Source organism: Trachurus japonicus, chromosome 23 (genome assembly GCF_045865225.1).
Source record: "Trachurus japonicus isolate A0001 chromosome 23, Traja_1.0".
In the NCBI taxonomy this organism is placed as follows: Eukaryota; Metazoa; Chordata; class Actinopteri; order Carangiformes; family Carangidae; genus Trachurus; species Trachurus japonicus.
This window is the reverse complement of record NC_140929.1, coordinates 7,558,829-7,581,453: the sequence shown is the minus strand read 5'-3', so window position 1 is coordinate 7,581,453 and position 22,625 is coordinate 7,558,829. Positions and strand designations below refer to the sequence as shown.

At 42.0% G+C, this 22,625-nt stretch overlaps 1 protein-coding gene across 12 annotated transcripts in view; it reads left to right on the top strand.

Annotated features, from left to right (window-relative positions):
- The window catches only part of magi2a (membrane associated guanylate kinase, WW and PDZ domain containing 2a), a 263,837-nt gene that overhangs the window by 155,802 nt on the left and 85,410 nt on the right, over window positions 1-22,625 (top strand). For all 12 annotated transcript variants that reach the window (XM_085769103.1, XM_085769108.1, XM_085769100.1 and 9 more), the window contains exons 3-5: window positions 5,092-5,211; window positions 16,600-16,815; window positions 20,624-20,837. In XM_085769103.1, coding sequence (XP_085625229.1) covers window positions 5,092-5,211; window positions 16,600-16,815; window positions 20,624-20,837 — 550 coding nt within the window. The remainder of the gene's footprint in view (window positions 1-5,091; window positions 5,212-16,599; window positions 16,816-20,623; window positions 20,838-22,625) is intronic.

Below are 22,625 nucleotides of genomic sequence, written 5' to 3'. Positions count from 1 at the left end.
GGGGATCACCCAAATCTCTATTTTAGAGGTTCCAAGGATGCAAAAAATCCAGACTAGAAAAAAAAATAAGGGGGGTGCACGTGAACCCCTCCTGGGGCTCCTACTATCAGTGATGAGGGAGAGACAGAGAGAGACAGACAGCTGTCAGCTGTTCTGTGTGTGAGTGATCAGAGCGGGACACAGCAACACACCTGCATGTGTGTAGGGGAGGGGCTGTAGCCTATCACAGAACGCTGACACAGTCAGCTATCCAATGAGGATTTTCATTCAATCTTTTTTTTTTTTTTCCGAGCACAGATATTGACTCGTATTACTCGTATGTTATCCGTACTCGGCAAAAGTGCTTTATCCGTACCGGATACTCGTTTCAGCCGAGTATCCGGCTCAACTCTACTGTTTAGTTTGACTTGTTTTGTTTGGCTGCTGTTGTCTCTTTAGACTCCATCACTAATCATGTTCTGTTGTGTTTTTGTTTTGTTGTCGTTGTCTCTGCCGCAGCTGCTCATCACAATCGCTTTTATATCTGTACTGTATTTAGTTTTTTTTTGTTTTTAAGACTATGGAAATTTTAATTATGATTGTGCTGCTTGTAAAACAGAGTTGAAAATGAACAATAGCTGTAAACTGGTTCTGAACAGTTGATTGAAATATTATCAAAATCACAATAGCTGCAGGTTTTTGATGATGGTTAAAAAGTAAAGTAAAGTGAAATAGATGGAGCGACCAACAGACCACCAACAAATCACATCATCATCAACACTTCTTTATTTATTTAAACCTGCAAACGTGACTCACATTTATTCTTACTGTATTTCTTCATTTGGTTCGAACAGCGGCTGCTCTTCCCTTAAAATTCATAAACTTCAATACATGAAAAACATATTCTTACTCATAATTAGGCAATGACACACAGCAACCAAGACAAAACTAACACATACAATGGCTCCATCATTTTCATTTCTGAATGCAAGAAAAGGAAAACTCTGCACAGTTCAGTTCAATGAGTCATAAAGAAAAACAGATAAAAATAAAAGTGAGATGACACAGCTTCTCTTTCTTGTATAAACAATAATCTCATAATATCCATCCTCTACCCCTCATATTCTAATATCTGAATATGATTCATGTGGTTCACACTGAGCTCCTGAAACTGGCTCCAGAGATCCACAGAGTAGACCACACCTGAGGGGATTTGGACGCTCTAGGCTGCCGTCGGCTGACACAGTTAAAGGGATAGTTCACCCAAAATTGAAATTTCACTCATTATCTACTCACCCTCATGTCGACTAAGGGCTGGGAGAAGTTTCAGAGTCCTCCGTGGCTTCTCTGAGTTACAGGGGGTCTCGGCATAGCAGTGCATGTCCATATAACGGTTGCAAATGGATACCAACTGTCTTCGTAACAAAAAGACACACCAAAAAACATCCAAATACCTCCATGCTGCTCGTATGTAATGTCCGTCTTGTATTGAAGCCCCGAAATGCGAAATTGTCCCGAAAAAAATTAAATAAGTCTATTTTTCAGGCTTGTTCATAGCGGAAGCTCCTCTTCCCGGTTTGTCAAATTTGGACGAACCAGGAAGAGGAGCTTCGAGAAGCTTCCGCTACAAAACAAGCTTGAAATATAGACTTATTTAATTTTTTTTGGGACAATTTCGCATTTCGGGGCTTCAATACAAGACGGACATTACATACGAGCAGCATGGAGGTATTTGGATGTTTTTTGGTGTGTCTTTTTGTTACGAAGACAGTTGGTATCCATTTGCAACCGTTATATGGACACGCACTGCTATGCCGAGACCCCCTGTAACTCAGAGAAGTCACGGAAATTTCAATTTTGGGTGAACTATCCCTTTAACAACGGACGCAGCATTTAATCTTAAAGCAGATAACAGCGGCACGGCCGTTTCGGCTAATGCTGTGTTCAAGGCAGGCTTTTGAAACCGTAAGTTACAGCTTCAAGTCACAACTACGACTTGGTAGCGTTCCAGGTAACCCGTAGCTCGTGTTTTTACCGTCCTGTTGTCTGTGAAAGTTCCCTATAACGGCCACTCGTAACTTCCGACCCGTGAACTCGTACCAGATCGAACTGGTATGACTTCACAGGAAGGAAAAACACAAAGTACGAGTTTCCTTGAACGCACCATGAGTTAGCAGCCCCCGCCCTTGTCAGGCATCAATTGGTCCTCGTGCTACGTCACCACATTCACGCGCATCCCTTGGCTGCACACACAGCCCTTCATGCCGTTCTCTCCCCTCATTGGATAACACTTGTATCCCACAAGGAAAATTTTCTCCTCGGGTTACAGCAGAGCAGAGTGACGGAGAGACTCGTGTTTAGGCTGAAATACTTCATGTAAGTGATTGCTGACGGAAAATAGGACTATTTAGGACTTATATTAACAAAAACATTCCACTGATATCTGCTTTAATGTGTTTCCCCAATTTTCCAGTAATCCACCACATTACTTGTAGATTATGTAGCTTCCCCCTCTAAAAATACCCCACTCTACCTGTCCTGCGCTCTGGGAGAGGTCGCTCTAATCTGAGAATGGTGGATTTGCTCTATAGGATCATGACCTACATACAAAGGCCGGAAAAAACCAGAGGCATTGTGGGTGCCTGCGTTTGGATATTGTCAACCCAGAGAGAGAGAGGGAGAGGGAGAAGTCCCCACCACCAGAAGATGCTGCTAAATATAGTTCTGCGACATCAAAGGTCCTCTTTGAAATGTGTGTGTGTGAGCCGTGCCTGCGAGGGAGGCTAATCTGTCGGGTACACAAGCCCCCGTGCAGACAGACACAATCAAGAAACTCTCCACTGTGAAGGTGCGACACATAAAATGCACAACCATAACCACACACACACACACACAAACAATGACGCATCAGCTCGCTCCTGTAAATGGCCACGTTTCTCCGCTGCTTTGTCTGCTTTTCAGACGCTGGCAGAGAGATCCCTCTGTCACTCTGAGCTCTGAAGGTCGTCGGCTGTAGGTTTCTGTCCTCCGAGCTCTTTTTGCTTTTCGTTCCACGTGACGAGTGGAGAGAGAAAAACGGCTGTAAATACAGAACAGAAAAACTCTTCTGTGGGTTTAGTTTCTCCATTTAAAGGCCAGTTTATCAGCACGTTAACGAGACAACAGCGTGAGCAGCTGAATGACCTCATCAGGATTCATTTTCTTTACATTGTTGAGATAGAGTTGTGATTCAAGAAAAATAAAGTTCAGTTCTTTCTCTTTCCCCTGTTATTTACTTTTCTTTGATGGCGACAGTGGAGACGTTGGGGGAATAACAAGCAGACCAACATCACAGTTCACGGTCCGAGGACGACGGTTCAGAGACGCTCGTTGTGAAAAAGATTCTTCTGGCACAAAGTGTCTCTTCAGATAAACTGTGAGAAGCTGAGAGTCTCTGGAAAATAAAAGTTTTGAATCAGGACGTGCTGCTGAGAACGAGAAGAAGCTTTTTCAGGAGGTCAAGAGGTTGTCGGTGTCATCGCCTCCAAAAGTGGAGGGAAAATATGATTAGTTTTTATTTTCTGTATATATGCAAGTTTTCCAAAAGCATCCATCCACATTATGGGAACAGGGTCTCAGAGTTTTGACCATCTATTGTTAATAATATCATAAATCATATATTGACAGGCATTGGGATTAATAGATATTGATAGGTACGTCTAAAATAGAAGCATCTACCGGTATAACAAAAATATTCTTTTTAACTGTGGTTTATGTGTGTGTGAATTATTCAGTGTGTGGGTTCTTCAGTGATGTAACTAGGATTCAAATTTGCATAATCCCACCCCTACCTGGTACCAGTAGAGGGGGCGGGGCAAGCAGTGGCTCATTTGCATTTAAAGGGACAGGTACTGAAACCAGCCGTTCTGAACAGGGCTGTTTTGAGAGGATGAAAAGAGCTGTGATGATTCGTTGGGGTATTTAGATGTCACAGACATGTCTTTAAGACACCTGCGAACTATTTTAATTTGTGGAAAGGGGGCATAATATGTCTCCTTTAATGTATGAACTGATCAACATGAGTCAGTTAAAGTCGGTGCGAGTGTAAAAGTTGAGTCCGTCAGTCAACTGTGGTCAGTTTGTTTCCAGCAGGTCAGTGTTGCCTTCACTTCCTCATAAGAAAGTGGGTTGAAAAACAAGAGGGAAGGAAGTTAATGCACTTTTTTTTCCATCAAACCACCAGGTCCTGGTGATGTTCACTTTAAGGGACGGTGAGATGAGGACGGGCATCGGTTTATTTGTTGTTTTGGAGTGAGTTAATGATTTCATCCCGTCTCCTCCTCCTCCTGGCTGCGCTCAGTGGGACGTCTGAGCTGCAGCTCGTCTCACTGAGTCTGATTGTCAAGTTAAAAGTCCGATAATCACACAAACTTCTCTGCAGCCTTTTAGAAAGTCCGAACGCCACCTAAACCGGGCGGCGGCGCAGTGGCACAGTGGTTCCCCCTGATTCACTGTAACACACACAGAGATGCTTCATGTGTGTGTTTTACGACCCATCCTGCACCTTGAGGCCAGAGAGGCCGCGTGTTAACGAGTCTAATTAGCACACAATGATGTGAGGGAGGTTTACAGGAACAGGAAGTGGTTTGATCCTCCCTGTGACATCATAAACATTTGACATGTGGTCGTAGCGACGGGACGACGCAGACGCTGCTGAAAATGTTTTCCTCACTGCTCCTCCACATCGCTGTCAGCTCCATGCAGATGGACTTGATTTCTCCTCTTAGTGTCTAAATTGCATCATTTAGCCCCTGAAATGATCCCACCACCACCTCCTCCTCCTCCTCCTCCTCCTCCACCACCACCACACAGAGAGCTCGCCGGGCCTCGGCCGTGCAGAGATGGACAAAAAGGAATAAAGAGGACACTTAATGAACAGAGACGGTCAGGGCCGGCGTGTTTCAGCTCCGGTTTGTTCTGATCTTCCTCTGAAACGCTGACAGAGATTACCCAGACTCCTCTGGTTCAGCGGCGGGTTGAGTGGGCGTCCGAGTCAGTCGACGCTCTCTAACTCTAACTCTAACTCTGACTCTGACTCTCTCTCTCTCTCTCTCTGTGTATTATCTCCTGCAGGCACGACCAGGCAGCCCAAGGAAGGAGAAGTCCCGGGGGTGGATTACAACTTTGTGACCGTTGACCGGTTTATGGAACTGGAGAAAAGTGGAGCCTTGTTAGAGAGCGGGACGTATGAAGGTGAGGATCCAAGTCCAGGTCACGCTCTGAAACGCACTCCTTGTCTTTGTCTTCTGCTTCTCCTTCTTCTCCTTTTGCTTCTTCTGCTTCTCCTTCTCCTTCTGCTTCTCCCTCTCCTTCTGCTTCTCCTTCTCTTTCTGCTTCTCCTTCTTCTCCTTCTGCTTCTCCTTCTCCTTCTCATTCTGCTTCTTCTTTTGCTTTCTCTGCTTCGTTTGCTTCTTCTTCCTCTTCTTCACCTTCTCCTCCTCCTCCTCCTCCTTCTATTCATGCATCAGTATGCAGCTCTTTTTTTCCTCTGTGTGAATGACAGCAGTCTGAATGAATGATGTGACGGCGCTCATCTCACACACACACACGCACACACACACACTAGCACACTCACACACATGCATGCACAAGTTTTCCATCCATCCATCTTTTGGTTCTGCAGAGACGAGTGTCATCGCTCATGAAGGACAGTGAGAGGAATCTTCTGTAAATTCTGAATGAAGAAATGCCAGCACGCACACATGCACAAACACACACACATGCAGTACCTTCATGTTGCCTCTCTCTCTTGGCTCGGCCCTCGAGTCTGAGCTGCAGCCGCTCTACAGTCGCCTAATCAAAACAAACAGACTCTCTCTCCTGTGGTCAAACCGGCCTCAGGCTTGGATTCTAAAGCAGCTCCTCCTCCTCCTCCTCTTCATCCTCCTCCCTCCTCTTCATCCCCCACTCAAACACCCAGGAGACCCCTGTCATTATATAGATAACACACAGCAGCCAACTTCCTCCTCTCCCACCTGACTCCTGTCTCTGTCGGCCGCCGTCCGTCGTTGCTGCGGGAAAAAAAAAAAGAAAAGAAAAATTTTGCAGATGGCCAATTTAACGGTCGGTTGCCAGGAGCGATGTTAGATCCTCCGGCCGATGGGAGCTGCTTTCCACCGGGGGAGAGAGGGAGAGGGAGACGGGGCTTCTCCTGCTCGGTTGCTGCTCCATCGTTCAGTGTTTTTATATGTTTTAATCATTTAATGGCCAATTAGATGTGGAAGGCAGAGAGACGGGGTGAAATGTAAATGGAGGGCTGTAGCGAGGATGAGGATGAGGATGAGCTCGCTGTTAGAAAGGAGGAGAAGACAATCAGCTGAGAACTTCTCTCTGTTAGTAACTTTGCAGAGACCTGGAATAAAGTTTAAGACGAAATCGATTAGTGAAGTGATAAAACTCTAGTTTAACTCTCAGCCGATGAGAGGAAACAGTCCAAACACAAACGTATTCTCTCTTCGTCTCCGTCCTGGATCTATGTTTTGTGTCTTTGTTGTAGATTTTATTACAAAATAAAAAAGGAATTTAAACCGGAAAAATAAAAAATCACAAACACAAACCCGTTTTGCTCAGGGCCGGTCGTTTGAAACTGAAGCTCATCGCTGCAGAAAAGTAGAAATTCAGAACCAGAAACTGCAGCGATGAGTTCATTTGGCACCAACCATCAGATTTTGTGAATCTTGCCATGGTATTTGATTGGATTTTTTTTTCTCCACAGAGCACGATGAGACCTTGTGTTGACTCTTCTTGAGTTTTTACGTGGGCAGTCGTAAAAGGTTTTTTTTTTTTTTTTTTTTTTAATCAAAGGAGCAGATGTTTTCTAACACAGCTGTTCATCTTCTCTACTGATAATTAAACAGCTACTTTCATCCTCATTCAACTTGATCTCAGTTGCTCTACAATCACACTCAAGGTCTCTTTATCAGGAAGGCAGTTTTTCCTCTCCAATATTGAAAACCACATTAAATTTGTACACATTAAAATGTCTAAAAATGACCAAACCCATGATATATATTTGTTTAAACACGGATTCATCAAATGATGCAGAAGTAAAGTAGAAGAAGTCTATTAGACAATACACAACTATTCTTGTACATTTTCTTTGTTACAGTCACTCAATATGAATCATAATAATGATGTTATTACTGTTGCAAGAATAGGGACTGTACAGAGAATAAAGATAAGAAATAAAGACGAATATATACATAAAACATTAAAAATATGTCTTTATACTATGATATAGTATATGGAAAAAGTTAAAGTTTTAAATCTAAGTACAGTATGAGTTTTAAGAGTCATGTTATTTGAATGAGTATATGATATATGGAGGTGATGTAAAACCTTAGATTTGGTACATTTAAGGTCGGACGATGATCATTTTAGAAGATGTGACGTCTTTGATCACAGCGGATGTGTTGTTTTGTCTTGATCGTCTCCACTCGAGCTCATTGACGTGTTCACAGAAACAAGAAAAATCAAGAACATCCACCATGAATGCAGGATGTTCGTTCCTCTTCTTATTGTCTGGGCAGGAAAATCCAAAAAAAAAAAACCTCATTAAAACCATCAAAGAAAATCTGTTCTGTCATTTTAATCAGGCTCCCACATGTGTAGTGAAAGTCGTGTCTTTCCAAAAAATCAGTTTTGTGAATTTATTCATGGAGGTTTTCATTCGTTTCCGTCTTCAGATGTTGATATCGGTGCGTAATCAGAAATCAGTGCCGTCTTCTTAATCAAACTTCAAAGTCCAGGTTCGTGTGACGCTGCAGGTTATTTAAGTTCACACAAAGAGCAAACTCTGAGGAGGAGACCAATCTGCAGCTCGTTAAGGCCTCAGGATTTTTAGCGTCTGCGGTTCAGGTTTTGGTGGGTGGGGGGGTGGGGGTCTAATCCCGACAGTCCTCCTAATCTTTTTACAGCTACTCTCCTCCATTTTTCATCGCGGCCCTCGTGTTCCCCAGAATGTGAACATGAGTTTTCAATCGTTCTCTACGACGTGCAGGAAGGAGACACCAACTTATGTTTTTTTTAAATCTCTTTGGCCATTCCTCTTGTTCCCTGGCAGTCAGAGTTTGTCTCAAATGCTCAAACCCAGTGCATTAAAATAATCTCTGTGGAGGGGATCACGTGATGCACCGAGGAGGATAGACGCACTGCTGTCGGTCTCCTCACTGGTTTTCAACTAAAACAACAATTCTCGGTTTACCCATTGCTAAAATTGCGGTGAAGTTATCGCTAAACCTACAAAGACGTCGGACATGTCGCTGGACAACTTTTTCATTATGCCTAAAAAGAAGGACACCAAGAACAAGCTGGCGGCTAATCAAGTGCTAGCTAACCCAGACGACGACGACGACACAGAACCAGAGCTAGCTAACGAAGAGCCAGAATCCTATATTGAGCCACGGAAAGAGTTTTTCAGCCCCACTAACGACGACACAGTGGTTCGGCAGGTGACGCGTAATGTTAAGGAGATGCTGGAAACTACACTCGCTGATATCCTGAAACCAGTCACAGAGATGTCAGAAAAACTAGACAAAATAATGGACAGACTGGGGACAGTGGAACAACGAGTCTCCGACTTGGAGGATAACGCAGCGGCTAACGCACCACGCCTTGAATCGGTGGAGTCAGCACTGAAAAAAGCAATGGAAAAACTGGAGAATTATGAGAACCAGAGTCGACGACAAAACGTCAGAATTATCGGACTGAAAGAAGGCACTGAAGGCAAGAATCCACCCGCGTTTTTTGAGAAATGGATTCCACAGGTCTTGAACATGGACATGCAAGGGGAGCGGCTGAAAATAGAGCGAGCGCACCGGGTGGGACCTCCGGCAGGATCCACCGGCAGACACAGCCCCCGCGCGGTCCTGGTGAGGCTTCACGACTACACGGACAGACAGAGGATCTTAAGCGCAGCAAGAAACAAGGGCAGAGTCTCCACGGATGGTCAAGTAGTGTCCTTTTACCAGGACTTTTCTGCGGAGATCGTAAAACGGAGGCAAGAATCTGCAGATGCGCGCAGAAGGCTACGGGAAGCGGGGATCAAATACGCCTTTGCGTATCCAGCTGTGATCAAAGTTCTCCCTCCAAATGGAAAACCGATCTCCCTTTCCACGATGAAGGAAATCAACGACTACGTGAAGACACTCCCGACCTAGTGACGCTATCAATCCACCTGTGATCAGGGAAGCGCCTGCCTTAATATGTTTATAAAAAAAAAAAAAAAAAAAAAAAAAAAAAAATTCATATACAAATGAATAGAGAACAACTTGCACAAGGGACAGTGAGTACCATATAACATCAAGGTAACTTCTGCTCATCTAAACACACTCATACTTGGATATTTCTCAGTTTACTTGAGTTGTTGTGAATCATTAGTATTTGCACAGTCGTTGACATGCTGGTATAATAATTAAGACATGTTCCAGATGGAGAGACCAGACATGCTCTCTTTTTCTCTTTTTTTTCTTTTTCCTTTTTGTTTCTCCCGACATTCACTTGATTCACTTACCCCCTCAGCTGTAGTGATATAGCTAGAGTATGACAAGGTTTTTGTTTTTTGCTTTTCTTGGCTCTGTCTTAGCCAGGCTAGGTAGGTATTATCCAAGCCTTAGTTTGTTTTTGCTTGGATTGTTCTGGTGTTGCTGTTTTTTTTGTTTTGGGTCCAGGCAGGATTTCAACTTAAAAGCATATCCAACAGGCTATAAAACAAAGACTATGCAGCATGATATAATGTTACACTATTTTGAATATTAAGTTTTGTACCTGGAATATCAAGGGCTCCAATAATGTTGTCAAAAGGAAAGCTGTTCTAAACTATCTTAAAAAGGAAAATGTTCAGGTTGCATTTCTTCAAGAAACCCATCTGAATGAGGAGGAGCACAAAAAATATCTCAGGGAATGGGTTGGACAGGTATACTTTACATCTTATTCTACAAACAAAAGGGGTGCAATTATATTAGTTCATCGATTGCTGCCATTTACAGTTAAAGATAGCTACAAAGATACAGACGGAAGGATAGTTCTAGTAAAAGGAGAATTATATGGAGAATCAGTATTATTAGGAAATGTTTATGCTCCTAATGTCTATGATGAGGACTTTTTTGCCTGTCTACTTAGCAAAATTGCTGAAATGGACTGTTCTAATATGATAATTGGAGGTGACTTTAATTGTTACCTTTCTCCCTCTTTAGATAAAGACCCCCCTCATAAAGATCAGTCAAAATCCGGCAGAGCGCTACAAAATTTTCTTGAGATATTGAATCTGTTAGATGGATGGAGATACATGAATCCTAATAACAAAAAGTACACATTTTATTCTCCACCACACTTGTCATTCTCACGAATTGACTATATATTTATATCTGGACACCTAGCTCATTTAGTGGAACAATCTGACATTCAATCCATTGCTCTTTCAGACCATGCTCCTGTCACTCTGGAAATGCAACCTCTTAGACCAGTAGAACGATCGTTCTCTTGGAAAATCAATGCATCACTGTTTCATGATGATAATTTTATCAAATTCTTGGAAACGCAGACAGACCTTTATTTAGAAGTAAATGACCGCAGTGACTCTGATCCAAGATTGGTGTGGGAAGCTTATAAAGCCTACATGCGAGGCATGATTATATCATACTCCAGCAGGAGGAAAAAAGAGCGCATTCAGGAACAATTGCGAATTGAAGATAAAATTAAAAAATTTGAGGAAGATTTTCAAAGATCCAAATCAGATGGGGTGCTAAAAGAGTTAAAGGAGACACGGCTGCTGCTGACTAATTTACTAACAAAGAAGGCTGAGTCTGATATTCTGTTTGCTAGACAAAGAATGTTTGAATTTGGAAATAAGCCAAACAAGTTCTTAGCTCGTCTTGCAAGTAACTCTCCCCAAAAAGCTTTTATTTCTGCAATAACTGATGAGGGCCAAACTCGTCAAACAAATAATACAAAGATTAATGAATGCTTCCAGAGATTCTATAAATCGCTGTATACCTCAGAACTGGACGATGATACATTTACCAGTAGTCATTTTTTAGATGACTTACTGATACCTCAGCTAACAGATGAACGAGCTAAACTGCTGGAAGGACCTGTCACAATAGCAGAAATTGATAAAGCAATCTCCTCACTCCAGCCAAACAAAAGTCCAGGGGCCGATGGATTTTGTGCTCAATTTTATAAAAAGATGAAAAGCAAAATTAATAAACTATTACAACGTGTGTTCAACAAATCTTTTGAAGAGGGTGAACTCCCGAAATCTATGTACCTAGCTCATATTATAGTTATACCCAAAAAAGGGAAAGATCCAGAACTATGTGCCTCTTATCGCCCCATTAGCCTACTTGGAGTGGATGTAAAAATACTCTCAAAAATAGTGGCTAATCGACTAGAAAAAGTGGTGACTGATATAGTTAATGCAGACCAAACAGGGTTTATGAAAGGTCGTATTTCATCAAACAACACAAGACGTTTAATTAACATTATTCATTATCTTAATTTTCACCAAACCCCAAGTGCTATAGTAACGATGGATGCAGAAAAAGCATTTGATCGTATTGAACGAAAATACATGCTTGAAGTGTTGAAAAGATTTGGCTTTCAATCAGATTTTGTTCGATGGGTACAGCTTTTATATAAAATGCCTATTGCCTCAGTATTAACAAATGGTCTAATTTCTACCCAGTTTCAACTTAACAGAGGAACAGCTCAAGGATCACCACTATCACCTCTGTTGTTTTCTTTAGCTATAGAGCCATTAGCAATTGCTGTCCGGCAAGCACCCAATATCAAAGGAACAGTGATAGGAACGACACAACACAAAATTCTGCTGTACGCGGATGATATCCTTTTGACATTAACAGACCCACAAAACTCAATACCTGCGCTAATTAATTGTGTGAAAGAGTTTGGTCAAATATCTGGATACAAGGTCAATTTTACAAAATCTGAAATCATGCCTCTCAGTTTCTCATCTGAGCCCAGCTTTGTAAAACCTTTTCGTTGGGCACCAGAGGGATTCACATACCTGGGAGTTAAAATAACACCAAAAATTAGTCAACTTTATACTGAAAATGTTAACCCCATGGTAAAACATATTAAAGACAAGATGTTGAGCTGGAAAAAGCTTCCTGTAACCTTTCTTGGGAGAATCAATCTTATTAAGATGACAATTCTCCCCAAAATTATTTACCCTTTATCTATGCTTTTTCATATCTTTGAAGAGAAACAACATTAAAGATATAAATAAAGCCCTATCTGACTTTATATGGGCTGGCAGAAAGCCTAAAATTAAATTAGATATTTTATGAAATTGAAGCAACCTTCTCCAAACCGTACTCTCCTGTCAATTTACTTGATAAGCGCAGGAGCGAATTACCAATTATGACCAGAGACAATTACCTAATCACTAATGTGTGTAGTACCAACATAAACTGAGTTGTTTAACAACACTGACTGATAATCCTGAATTAACCAAGGGGGACATAGGGCCTAACTTTAAGAACTGGTACGAAGCAGGGATTTACCATGTTCATGACCTTTGGGATAGAGGACAATTTAAAACATTCCAATCACTACAGGCTACATACAAACTACAAACAAAAGAATTTTACAAATACCTCCAGGTCAGACACTATGTGTATACTAAAATGGATACTCTCAGTCAATAATCTCTGTGGATTCTCTCACACTTCGTCTACACGCTAATGTCTGACGACCTGTCTGGGACACCAGAGCAGAGCCGAGCAGAGCCGAGCAGAGGAGCTGTGAACTAATCGGAGAGCAAACCTTTGCAGCCTGAACTGCTGATGGCTGATGATGTCCTGCTCCGTAACCACAAAGGTCTTCAGCTGTCTTTCAAGCTCTGGGTTAAAAAAAAAAAAAAAAAGCCTTGAGGAAAGTGGTGTCTGATCCTTTTTTTTTTTGTTAAAGGAAAAAAAAATCCTTTAGACATTGGACCAACACCATTCGACAACTCGCTCCAGCAGCCGTGTTTCAAGCACAAAGGAATTTGCTGTTGTTACATGAAAAAAAAAACTGAAAACCCCCTCGACCCAAATGTCAGATTTCAGAAGTTAAAAATAAGTTAGGTGTTCGACTTGACATCGTCTTTTTCTCCTCCACTTACTTCACTTGACTTTGAAGAAGCCACAGAGGAGCGTGTAACCTTTCAATCTGAAGGATAAATTCACCCTAAAAGCAGCTAGACGCCAGCTTAACTTCATTCAGGACAGAAGTGGACACCTGGTTTTTAAAATGCAGTCTCTTATGGATGCATTATTTTAGCCTTATTTCACACATTTCATGTTCTTTGCACATAGCTCTACAATGAAATAAGATTCTGTCTCTTTTAAAAAGTTAAATTTATTAGGTTTATCATGAAACTGTGGCTGAGACCAACTCCTGATGTTCTCAGATCTAATATGTGGCCTCAATGCATAGAAGCATATTTTAAGAACCAAAAACTATCTCAGTGTAGTTTTACTTACTTCATCTCCTCTCTCAGCTTCACTCTAGATCTCTAGAAACAACAGGTTTGTGTCAGCCAATCAAAAGAGAGAGGAGGCTCTGAGACTGTCCTGCGATTGGCTCACTGTTTTCTAATTGATCAAATACAGAAAATAAAGAAGATCCCAGGTCAAACACTCACCTGACAGACCATTCAACCTCGCAGGATCTGGTGAAACATGGCTGAGAGCAAGGACTGCTTTGTTGTGACATCACACAGAAGTTACAGGAAGTTGCGACAGCTTGTTTTGAGGCTCAGTTTCTGAATACAGGCTGGAGAAAGCTATTTCCATGTGGACTGAGGCTTTGATACTTTCACAGTATTGATATTGAACCTACTGTAGAGATTATCTTTAATCAAATAACACATGGACTACTTTTATACTGTATGGGACCTTTAATATTGGATGTGAACAGGTCCAAAACCAGATTTATTTGGTTGTGAGACTTCCACTGCTGCGACTTCTGATGCTCCTTTAATGCAAAAAAACAGGAACGGCTTATTTTGACACTGAAAACCTCAACACTCAGTGAATTATCCACACGTTTCACTGGCAGCATTTCTTTTGCATCATTTTCTACCGTGGGCTCTAAGAAGTCCCAAAAAGAAACTCTTGACAGTGACCCTTAAAGTAAAAAAAAAAAGAGAAATTTCTAATCCCTAAACAAGAAGTTATGAGGTTTTCACAGTGACTGATGGAGGCTGTCAGAGGGACTCGGCTGCTGCCAGCAGACAAACTGAAAGACAGTGAAAATGTAAAATCAACGTTAGAGGAAGGCGAGGAGTTGGGGAGTGGGGAAAGGGGGGCTGCTGAGTCAGAGCCAAGTGAAAAACTGCCTCTCCCTGAGGTGAGCGGTGGTTGGCTCCGACTGCGACCGGAGACCCAAACTCCGACAGAGATGTGGTGATTATTTAGTCGGAGCAGAAACACAGGGAGCCAGGGAAATCCAGACAGACATGGGCCGATGAGTGAGTGATGTGCAGATGAAAAGATGGAGGAGTTTTTTTTTGTTTTTTTTGGAAACAACAAATGTTCCCTGGGAAAATAAAAATGAGATGAATTAGTTCAGGATGAGGTGGGAGCTTGTTTCTGTTTGTGTTGTGATGTTATAATACTGTACGACACATGTACTGTAGGCGTGTGTGTGTGTGTGTGTGTGTTCATGGATCAGCAGGACGTCGGCGTCACAGAGGACCGGGTTGATCTGGGTCTTTCAGCTCATCGTCTATACATTATGTGCCTCAATGCATCTTGGGTGCATTCGCAGATGTTAAAGGTCTCTTATTTTACACTTGAGAAGACATATTTATAGTTTTATGGACCAAAAACCATCTCAGGATAGTTTTACTTCTCCTCTCTCAGTTTCTCGTTGGAGCTCCAGAAACAACAGGGCTGTGTCAGCCAATCAGAAGAGAGAGGAGGCTCTGAGACTGTCATGTGATTGGCTCACTGTTTTCTGATTGATCAGATATAGAAAATAAAGCAGATTTCAGGTCAAATACTCACCTGGGCTGTCTATTAATCCCTGCACGATTTGGTGAAACATGGCTGAAAGCATGGACTGCTTTGTTGTGACATCACAAAGTTACAGGAAGTCCTGACAGCTGGTTTTAAGGCTCAGTTTCTGATAGAAGGCTGTGTGCATTTCTCTGTGGACTGAGCCTTTGATACTTTCACAGTATTAATACAGAACCTAGAGCTGATCTCTAATCAAATAGCACATGGAAACTACTTTGATCTGGGTCTTTAAAGCTCATCATCTCCCACCCTGACTTCACTCTATCTTTGCTCTTTTCCTCTCTTTATATTATTTACATTGAATTGATCTTTATTGATGTGAAATCTTTATATCCAGGCTCTGTGTTCAAGGTTGAAGCTGCACGCTGCTTTGAGTTAAATGCTAACGTGCTGGTGTTAAGCTGCTACAATTTTCCAACCATCCTTTGTTCAAGTGACACGAGGTAAATCATAAAATAAAAATGGTAGGGGCGGCCTCAGAGCAAGACATTTTCTGGATTTAATCCCTGGACCTTTACATATGGAGGTAAATTAGGTCAATTGCCAACTCTAAATTGGACGTATAGCTGTGAATGTTACAGCCCCCCACCCCATGATGCTGCACAGATAAGTGATTTACACTATGGATGGATGGATGTTTAAAGGAGGAACAAAATAATGATGGTTCATCCTGCAGAGACCATGAATATCGGCAGTGAATATCATGATAATCTACCACAGTAGTTGTGAAGTAGTGTCACTCAAAACCATAAACCTTCACCTCATTGTGCTGCTTCAGGAAAAGTAAAAGTAAAGTAAAAGAAAGTAAAGAGGATCAACAAAGTCACAATGATTCAAGGGACCATGAATATCTGTGATCTGTGTCCTGTTGATTCTCACAATACAGTAGTTGTAGAGATGTTTAACCTTCCTCTTGTGTTCGGGTCGCCACTGACCGTTTTCAGGTTTTACTGAAAATGCATAAAACTACCACATAAATGTGTTTATAGCATCAAGGCTATTTGACTTTGTCAGGAACCTCTATCTGAACAAAATAAAATCCCAAAAAATCTTTTTCACAAAATTCTAAAATGCTCTGGTTAAAATGATGACATTTGTGGTGTTTATCGTTGTAACGATAAGAACAATAATTAGAGCTAAAACTGAAATCATAAGTGCAAAACCAACCATTTCATGGATAAGGAAGCATAACAACGTAACCAAGAGATGAGAAACAAATGGGATGATAAATAACAGTTTTTAGTGTGTTTTACAGCTGATTTAAGACTCGGGTCAAAACCCTAACACCCTAACACAGATGGTAGCAGAAAGCTGACAAGAGGAAGGTTAAATTGAAGACGACAGGTTTACTGACAAAAAAGGCCAAGGGAACCAAGCCAAAAGATATTAAAACCAATATTCTCATGGATAAGGAAGCCTAACAATGTAACCAAGAGAAGAAAAACAAATTGGATGGGGAAAAAATGGTTTAAAACACGGGTCAAAACTTATTTATCATGTTAAAATGAGTTTGGTCTGACTCAACCCATCCTTTTCCTCTTCCTCTCTCCTCCAGACAACTTCTACGGGACTCCGAAGCCTCCGGCCGAGCCCAGCGCTCTGCTGCTAAATGTAACGGACCAGCTGCTGCCGGGCGCCAGACCCAGCTCCGAGGGCAAGAGGAAGCGAAACAAGTCGGTCAGCAACATGGAGAAAGCCAGCATCGAGCCCCCCGAGGAGGAGGAGGAGGAGAGACCCGTCGTCAACGGCAACGGAGTCACAGTCACCCCAGGTCAGCCCCCTTCCCGACAGCCACCTCCACCGACAGAGAAGGGGCGAAGGTCACGCTCGGCGGGGAGTGGATGGTCTTGTTTCAGTCCCTGAGAGATGGTTTTATGGCAAATAATCACGTTTAATTGGTCACATAAATATTTTTATAATGAGTCGGAGAGTTTTTCTCTTCTCCGCCGTCCGGACCGCCGATGATTAAACAATTAGAGAACTTGAGATCATTCATTAGGTGTCGTTACGGAGCGGCGTCTCGGCCCACATAGGCAGAGGCCGTGCACACCAGCCTGCAGCCTCTCCAACATCAACAAAGACATTTTTTAAAGTGTTTTTTTTTTTTTTGTCTCTCACTGTGAATCAGAACTCCCCTCGTCTAAACCGCAGTAAGAGTTTCTCTCAATTCTGTAAATGGGCAGAAGTGACATTTAACAGAGCGCCAAACAAGGCCCAAACCTCTGGAGGCCGTTCTTATTCATAACATGGTGCAACAAAGACGTTTCTGCAGCTTTCGCCTTCAGCAGCTGCTGCGAAACATCTCTCAACACACTTCTGATGTCTAGACTGTGCACATATACAGTCAAACACACACACACACACATACACACACACATAGTCACACTCACACACAAACCCCTTTGAATGCATCCCATGGTCACATGAAAGGACAATCATAAAAGAGGCATTATGAGTTTGATTTTTGTGATTCCAAATCCAAAACCATGCTCGGGTCCTGTGACTTTCTAAGCTGGTTTTACGGCCTCAGGACAGTGGAGGCTCTGGCGGCTCGGCACCGCACTTAACAGCAACACAACGTGAGTCACTGATCCCAGTACTCAGCGCCTGCAGTTACTCTCAGACACCGTTCGCTTTCGTTTTTTTTTTTTTTTTTTTTTTAAACAAAACCATTTGTTACATTTACCGGGCCGTGGTGCGTTGAGAGAGGAGGTTTGGTAAGAGGATGAGATTTTGGTTTGCCTATCACACGGCGCTCAAACAAGGTAGGATTCTTCGTTTGTGACAGAAATACATCCGTTCGAACTTTCCTCCGACGACACATTTAACACTTTCTGTTTTCTTAACATCCTTAATTTCTTCGCAGGATAAGAGGAAAGACATTAAATGCAAGAAATGGAAAAGTAAGATGTGTTTTAAATGTAAAACTAAAACAAAGTGTCAGCTTTAGATGAATGTGACTGTAATGAAGCTTTATGCACATTATACAACACTTTTCTTTACTGTAAGTCTATAAAGTGCAAGAGTCAGAAAAACTATTTTAATTAAGGAAATGAGAAAAAAGAAGCTGTATAAGTAAAACAAGGTAGTAAGATAATGAATTAAAGTAATTATAAGGACAACAAAAATAGAATGAAGTTATATAAAGTTAATCAAAGAAGTAATTCAGTTTGATTGTTTTATGTTATTTATATCTTACTTCTTTTACCTGTGAAAAAATAGTGATGACATTTTTCTAACATTTTCATTTAAATACTTTTTTTTCTCTTTATTCTGACCAAAACATGTAAAAAAAAACTGAGACTGAAGATCTGATGAAGGAGATGTAACACATACTGTAGGTCTGTTATACAACTCCAGTAATGTGACTCTTAAACAGACATATTTAGGATTTTGGAGGTGGAATATAAAAGTTTTGTCAACATCAATTACAGATAATGAGAATCCACTGTATTTAAACGTAGTAATCTTCTTTACAACCGTGGTCTCCAAAACAGCAGTAATTTTAATACACTTAGTTGGTTATTATGATGCATCATGGTGATAAAACGTTGAGCTGTTGCCTCAGGTAGCTTATTACAAAACTGTCCTGATGGGAAAGACACAATTAAAACTATTTAAGGTTTTTTTTTTAAAAAAGCACAGTGTATAATCTACGGTGGCCTAGAGTGGTCAGTGCACTTGAACTGAAACAGAATCACATGCAAATTCACATGTGAGAGAGCAGAAGTGTTTCCAGGAGACACTTTATAGTGATGACACTTATTCAATTCACAATTGTGTCTTTTGACCTAATTATGACTTTTGACCTGAAAAACACTCTACTGGTCGAACATGTACATGTGCAATTAGTCCGAGCTGCAGCGGCCAGAGGTCCAAATCCAACCTTTAAAACAACTTTCTTCTCTTTTTTAGTTATTTTGTACTTTGACTCTGAGGTTCATTGGGTTGGATTCAAAGCTGTGACACTTCTTGTTGTGTTTTTTGTGTAAAAAGATGTTTTCTTGCATCTCTCGCATGTGTTTCCCTAAAAAACGCTGACCTCTCCGGGCCACCATACGCTGTAGTTTGACTTATCTGCATCTCCTCTGAGCGAGGCCGACGACGACAACAGACGGAGATCCAGGGACAGGAAACATTTTTTAACTGATTGCGATCGGGTGATGAGGCCGAGGCGCTCGATAAGTCCCCGGGGCTCGGCGCTGCTCGCTGCTGCTCGCTGCACCGTGGCTGCTGGAGGCTGAGGTGGTGGAGCTGCTCTGAGCTCAGGGGGAGTTTGGTGTGTGTGTGTGTGTGTGTGTGTGTGTGTCTGTGTGTGTGTGTGTGGATGGACAGACAGAGTGTGGGCCCGACCAGGAGAGCTGAGGGGGATCAATAGAGCACAGCAGGCTCTGTGATCTAAGCAGATAGCTGCCCAGCTCCTTCCCTTCCCATAGATTATCTCTCAATCCCCTGCTCTCGTTTGTCCCTCTCTCCTCTCCTCCACCACCTCCTCCTCTCTCTCTCCTCTGGGGGAGTGCACACACTTGCAATTTCTTTCTCTCTTCTTCCATACACACCATTTTTCTCTCTGTTTAGCGCATTCACGCTCAGCCACAAGTCAAACTAGGGCATCGTCTCAGCCTGCTGTAATGTCTCCTCCGCTTTATTCCTCTTTCTTTCCTCTTAAAGGGATAGTTCAACATTTTAGCAAATTGGCCCATTGCCATAATCCCTATAGTCATAGCAGTAGGTTTGTGACCTTTAATTGTCGGTGCAAGCTATTTTTAGAACGGTGGAGCAGAGCTGCTCAGAGCTACGCTACAGAGGCTCATGGGATTTTTTGGTTTCCCTCATCAAACTCATCAAATACACAACTCCAAACGCTCTGGTGGACAAGTTTTGCATGCAATTACCACGCTATGCAAATAACGCTGATGAGACAGAGTTGCCTTCAGAGGTAAATACTGGACTGCTAGCTGAAAACTGTCCCTGAGCAACGCGCATCAGCGTTGCATGAATTTACCTCTAAAACAACTCTGTCTCATGACGTTCCGTTATTATCTCATAGCGTGGTGCAGGTCACAACTTGTCCACCAGAGCGTTTTGGAGTTGTTGGATTGTGTATTTGATGAGTTTGATGAGGGAAACCGAGAAATCCCATTAGCCTCCGTAGCGTAGCTCTGAGCAGCTTGCGGCTCTGCTCCGCCGTTCTAAAAATAGCTTGCACCGACAATTAAAGGTAACGAACCTACTCCTAAAACTATAGGGATTATGGCAATGGGCCAATTTGCCAAAATGTTTAACTATCCCTTTAACCTCCATCATTCCCTTCCTTCCTCTCTGCTTTTCCCTGAGTCACTGCTCTCTCTCACCTTTTTCTAATCACTCTCCTTTTTTTTTCCTGCCTCCACCTCATCCCTGAGTCTCAATCAATCTCTTCCCCCGACCTCCTACGTCTCTTTTTCCTCGCTTCACCTCCCCTGTCTTTGACTCCCCTCCCTCCTCCCCTCTCCCCCTCCCACCCCTCCCTCCCGTTCCTCACCTCCCTGAGCGATAATGCCGTGTGTCTGACTCTTCTTACCCTGTTGTCACCTCAGAGTCGAGCGAGCATGAGGACAAGAGCACAGACGCTTCGGGGGACATCGCCCCGCAGAGCATCCCAGCAGAGGCTCCGACCGAGGAGCTCAAAGAGGACGACGAACAGTCCCCGAAGATCACGCCGCCCAAACCGGAGGAGAACGACGAGCTAGGGCCCCTGCCGGACAACTGGGAGATGGCGTACACCGAGAAAGGAGAGGTCTACTTCATCGAGTAAGTGCAACAGTCCAGACATTTGTGTGTCTCTCTCGCACTGATCCCCTAAAGTGGGGGTGGCGATTCATAGGTGAGAAAAATCAACTTTAGTGCTGTAAAAAAGTGCAAATATCTACTTTAACGAAAGGAACACTGCAGCAGTACGACTGATTAAAGCGATGATAACACCGCCTCCATTTTTTCTAATTAAAGAAAGGAATCATGGGATCTTAAATCCTAGATTTAATCTAAACTTTGAGCCGCTGAACTCACTCGTGACGTTGGAGATTAATCAAAGTTCGTCCCAATGCTGTTGCAGAAGTTTCCTAGAATATGAAGCACCTGCAGGTTGATTTCACTGCACCAAGAGCCCAAGAAATAGATTTCCTTTTTAACTTCTTACAAAAAAGATTCTAGAGATGAACAACTGAAGCAAAGAACGAGCCACAGCTCCGTGTTTAATTTCTGCATGTTTTGTTGTTTTATTGAGGCGACACAATGGTGAAGAAGTGTCCAACATGTGCAGCACGTGTTGGAGAATTTGTAAATCTCTAATTAAACAGCAGATTTTCACCTCCGGTTCGTTCTGACAAAGCAGGAGCTCATTACTGTGAGTCAAAGATGTTAGCAACACAGAAACACAAAAACAATTACGAGGTTTCGCTTCCCTCTGAAACAAAGCACGACGATATTAAAACATGTAACACTGTCGAACCTTCAGCTAATTGGCTTCTTCTTTGTCTTAAATGACTTGATGCTGTTAACATGCTAGGAGATTAGCTTCTTTACAGTAGCGCTAGCTCGGCTAACTCTGATTTAAATTCAGGTTTTTTTTGTCACTTTTCATCTGCTTGATGACTTTTTTGTCGACTAAGAAGATTGTTTGGTTTAGTTTAGTTAGTTAAGATCCCCATTAGCTGCAGCAAAACCAGAGCTATTCTTCCTGGGGTCCGACAGAATTACATATACAGAAACATAATAAAAGCAAAAAACCAAAAGAAACAAAAACATCATTACAAAAACATTATAAAAACAAAACAACACAAAGAAAACCAAAAACAATTTGAGGTTTTAGCTTCCTCACTTCTTGATCTCATTTCAGAACCTTTTACTACTACAACCATACATACTATTTATATTATAGATCCATATCTTCATATTCTATACCATCATATCATTCCTAATCACAATATTTATCTCTGTATATATATTTATGTACATACCTACATAGCTATATATACACGACTTACACACGCATACCTACTACAACCATACAGTACATACTATCTTCATATACCACACTACAATATCATTCATATGCACATCTGCATACGTTTATTATCTGGTAAGTTTTTCAGATCAATTATTTCCCAGGAACCAACAGAAAAAACACAAAATTAGACGTAACCAGGGAGACAAAACATAGTAGTGTAGTTTATAACACAACACAATGGAGAATACAAACTAATAGTGATGCATTTTGTAATGATAAGAAGTAATGGTAACTTATTTCTCCTGTAACTGATGTATGGAGGAGCTGAGTGAGCAGATTAGAGCAACATAAGACCTGAATACAACTGTGTTATTTCCTCTCCTGTACATACACTAACCCACACCGGGGCTGTAACTGATGCTCGCTGGTTTAATGAGATTGAGAGAAATACTTTCTGTTCTACAGGCTCCGAGTTAAAGTCACTGGAGTTGTTAGCGCTTTTTACAGCTGCAGTAAATCCACCGTGTTGTTGAGTCTTCTTCATTATATCTGGATGATGGAGTTTCTCCGAGTGTGTTTTTCCAGTGTTGTGT